We start from the raw sequence: 4,191 nt of genomic DNA on the forward strand, positions 1-4,191 counted from the left end.
ATGAATCATGTACTTAAAATATCAATAATTGACTTTGTTGTGAACTTATTCACATATTTTTTATGTCACTTCTTCCATTGAGGCAACCGCTGAATAACCTAAAAATAAGTTTAAAACCAATATATATTTTACCTCCACATGTCAAATGAATAAACTTGTTAAAACGAAAGGTTAAATAAGTAGAACCCGTCAAAAGTGACCCAAAGCAAATTAGCATTTATGTATTATAGTTCTCATAATTCTAACTAGCTCAGTAATTCTTAAAAAAAGTTTCAAGAAAATAATGCTTACCTTCCCGGAGTTCTCTTTGTTACCAACTATAGTCTGGCAAGCTAACCTCCACGATTCGGGTTTCTGTTCAAGTTACAAACACAGTTAAGATAAGCAAGATCTTTATTAATGATACTAAAAACGTGTGCAAGGATGAAAAACAAAACCTTCTTCAAGTATTTAAGTTCGGTATTTGTTCTCGCATTTAAAAGCTCCTTTCCGTCTACAACCTGTGTGCAGGTGCATAATATAAAAAGAAACAACAGAAAAACATGTACACATTAGAACAATTAAAAACGAATGGGTGGTAGGCTGACCCGAAACACTTTTTATCCAAATTTTAAAAAGAACTGGAAATGGGCGGGTGGTCAGTTTGACCCGAAACACATTTTATCCAAATTTTCGTAACAGTTTAAAGTAGAATACGTACCTCCACGATGCAAGTGCCGCAGCTTCCCCCACCGCCACAGTTCATCACTTTTCCCTACAAAATCAAATTTTAACCAAAGTTTTTTTATGTCATTTAAGACTTCCTTATAATACGGGTAATATCTTATATGTGATTACCGATTATATTGAAAATTCTAGACCGACTGCTAATTACGGTTTGGAAAATAACAAACCAAACCGGTCAGGTTGGATAGGCTTAACAATTTAGTGTTTGAACTAATTTTTTTATTTCAACATCCATAGTTTGTATTAAAAATTTTGAATTAATAGCTAAATATACTGTTTTGGAAAACTTGAATACATAAATATTATCACTAACTTTAATATTTTTCAGGATGGATGGTCATTTTACGTGCTAGCAACATGCTTTTTTTGTGTGTGTATGAGAATTGTGGAGGTGTAAAGTAACATACATACGTTCCGTAAAGCTCAAGCTTGTTATCCGCCATGATAGTCCTCAGAAGCTTCTCCCCGCTCACCGCCGACACTTTGTCCACCGGATACTTCCCATCTCCACCGGGTTTTGGCTTCATTTCATCACCACAACACCAACTCATTCATTAACTCCAGATTACATGTTACAAACGTATAATCCAATAATAACTAAATATCCACTATCACCATGTACCCATTAGTAATGTCTAAATATATTAATTAATAATTAAATATCAAATGTTGTACAAAATAAGTTTTTAGAGATTCATGAGGTATTTCTATCATTTTCAATTAGGGGTGTCGTTTTTACCCGAAACCTGAATACCAAACCCGACTAAGATGGAACCAAAACAACCCAAACCCGATTAAGATGGAACCTGGAACCTAAAATTAGTATTTGGTTCGGTAATTGGGTTGAAGAAATTTTAATACGGCTTTGTGATATTATCTAATGAATCCCATGGTAAGTTAAATTATAAAGTACACATTCCAACTTGCACTTAGAACCCAATACCTTTTAACCCGTCCCAAATAAACCCGAAACCATAAAAACATGAAACCGATTAACCCAAGTTTTGATGAACGGGTATGAATCCAATGATTAAAAAACCCGAACACCACCCTATTTTCAATATGATTGTTTTATTATTCAAAAACTTGCTTATAACTGAATTTAACCATAAGTTATCTTAAAATATTATTGGTTTCAAAGGTATTTAATTAATACAAAAGTCAAAAACAAAATGATAGTAAAGTAAACTATTACCCCTATAAATTGAAGCTCAATTTCCGGCGTGGTTGTGGGTGGTTCTTGAGTAGCGGCAAATGCCAACATGGGTCGCTTTCTGGTGGAAGATATGATGGATTTTCTGCCGGTGGTTAATTCAGGTGACCGGAGGGAGAAATTCACGGCGAACGCCATTTCTTTTTCTTTTTATTTATTTCTCTGGAACCACACTTTCTTTCTACCAAGTTCTAACATTTGGAAAGTTTCACTACAACCCTCAAACTTATACAAGAGTTATAAAATGGCCATACTGTCATTAAAGCTCTTCATAAGGCTGAGGGGTGTGGAGCGCTAGAGGGGGCGCGTGAGCCCATCCGCTCGCGCCCCGGGGCGCGAGCACCACACCACCGAGGCGCGAGAGGGGCACGAGAGGGGCGCGAGCACGGAAAAAGAGGCGGGCGCAAGGGTGATCGCGGCTGGAAATGGGCGTAAAGTGGGCATTGGGAAGCGTGCATGACCGTTGGAGCTTTATAAATTGAGCCGTTGGCTCTTAAAGTTTATTAAAAAAAATTTTTTTTTCTCTATATAACCCAATATCAACCCAATTTCACATACCACACCCAAAATCACATAAAATACTTACCACAACCTCAAAAAAACCCAAAATCACCCCATCTTCCAAACCTTTTTTTAAAAACATGGCTGGAAATTGGTACCCAAACCTAGATTCAGATTACAGTTACGACGATTTATGGTCGGCACCGGACCAAGCGATGTTTTATTCGGGGTCGCAACAATCATCCGGCTTTCAACCATCCAACATACAACCGTCTCCTAACTTTGTTGTTCCGGAGACACAAGAACCAGAAGGTGAAGCTGCGGGACAAAGAAGACGCGTCCACCGGAAAAAACAAGTTGCAACGGACGGGTCGGGTTCGGCTTCGACTGGAAGGACGAAACGGAAAACCACTCCGTGGTCATCGGATGAGAAGGAAGCCCTGTGTCGGGCTTGGATAGTTATTTCTGAGGATCGGCGTTGCGGTAATTGTTTTAACGTTTTTAAAAATGATTTTAAAAAAAAGTTAAATAAAAAAGTTAAATGACTTACAAATTTATTTATGCATTTTGCAGCGGACTACCAAAAGAGCAAGGTCTTTTGGACAAAGTTAGGGAGACGTTCTATTCGCTCGTTGGGAGTACAGAGCGGAACGCCGATATGATTTCTGGTCGGTGGACCGAAATCAGAAAATTTGTCGGCTTGTTTACTAATCTGTTCAACAGGAACGCCGGTCGTATGAGACCAAGTGGCAATGACGATTTGGCGGTTTATAATTTCACTGTCGAAGAGTGGAAGCAGGAGTGCCTGCGGAGGTATGAGACGGTGAAGACGTGGGACGGTGTAAAGGTGTGGGAGAGGTTGAGAAGGTGTTCTAAGTGGGTTGAGCTGGTGGCGCCGGACCTTGATGCGGAAGTAGGGCCGAAACGGACTAAAACTAGTTCGTCTGGAGCGTATAGCACTTCCGCCGGGTCGGATTGCCGGGTTGGATTCGACCTAAACGTTGCGGGGGAGGAAACGTCTTCACCGCCGAGGAGGCGGCCATTGGGAAGGTACGCCAGGGGCAAAAAACCGGCTGAGGGGGAAGCCGTAAACATCAACGATCTTGTTGAATCCCTCAATAAATTCAACAAAACCATGGAGGTGGTCTCTAATGACAAAAAGGAAAAAAAAAGAATGAGAGATTTGGACTTCCTTACAAGAGACTTCAGTAACCTAAATCCGGTCGACCAAATGCTGATGGAAAAACAAAAGGAACGTATCCGGAAGAGGTTGATCGAAGAAGACCAAGCCGAAGAATAAGAATAATGTTTTTTTTTTAGTACTTTAATTTTTTTTTAGATATTAATGTGTTTTTTTAATTAATGTGTGTTTTTTTAAATAATTTATGAGTTTTTTTAATAATACGTTTTTTTAATACATTTATAAAAAAATAAAAAAAAAACCGCTCGCGCCCCCTCTCGCGCCCCTCCACACCATGTCCCGGGGCGCGAGCACCACAACCAACACCCATCTTATCAAGTTTCTCTCTCTGCCACACGTCACAATATTATTGGCTGGCGCCCCCTCTCGCGCCCCCCACACCCCTCAGCCTAAGTGTCCAATGTTTCAAGAAGAAGACCATCTATAATAAGAAGACAAAAAAAGTCTACTCAGATATCATATCATAAAGCATTATTTAAAAAAAAACACTTAACTTATTCAAAAAGTAATCCTAAATACATTTATCTGTTTGTGAAAAAAATAATACTAA

At 39.1% G+C, this 4,191-nt stretch overlaps 1 protein-coding gene across 1 annotated transcript; it reads right to left on the bottom strand.

Annotated features, from left to right (window-relative positions):
• Positions 1 to 291: 291 nt before the first annotated feature.
• On the bottom strand, positions 292 to 2,153 carry LOC143593438 (photosynthetic NDH subunit of subcomplex B 3, chloroplastic-like; the record flags this gene model as incomplete). The annotated part of the gene is made up of 5 exons (XM_077073070.1): positions 1,922 to 2,153; positions 1,134 to 1,247; positions 701 to 754; positions 438 to 500; positions 292 to 354 (listed from the first exon to the last, which is right to left on the bottom strand). Coding segments are annotated over exons 1-5 (450 nt in total), but the record flags the coding sequence as incomplete, so codon positions are not given.
• Between the last annotated feature and the right edge of the window lie 2,038 nt (positions 2,154 to 4,191).

The sequence above is a fragment of the Bidens hawaiensis genome, unplaced genomic scaffold, assembly GCF_021521415.1.
Source record: "Bidens hawaiensis isolate Kalapana, Puna unplaced genomic scaffold, B.hawaiensis_p1.1 tig00042229_1, whole genome shotgun sequence".
Classification (NCBI taxonomy): Eukaryota; Viridiplantae; Streptophyta; class Magnoliopsida; order Asterales; family Asteraceae; genus Bidens; species Bidens hawaiensis.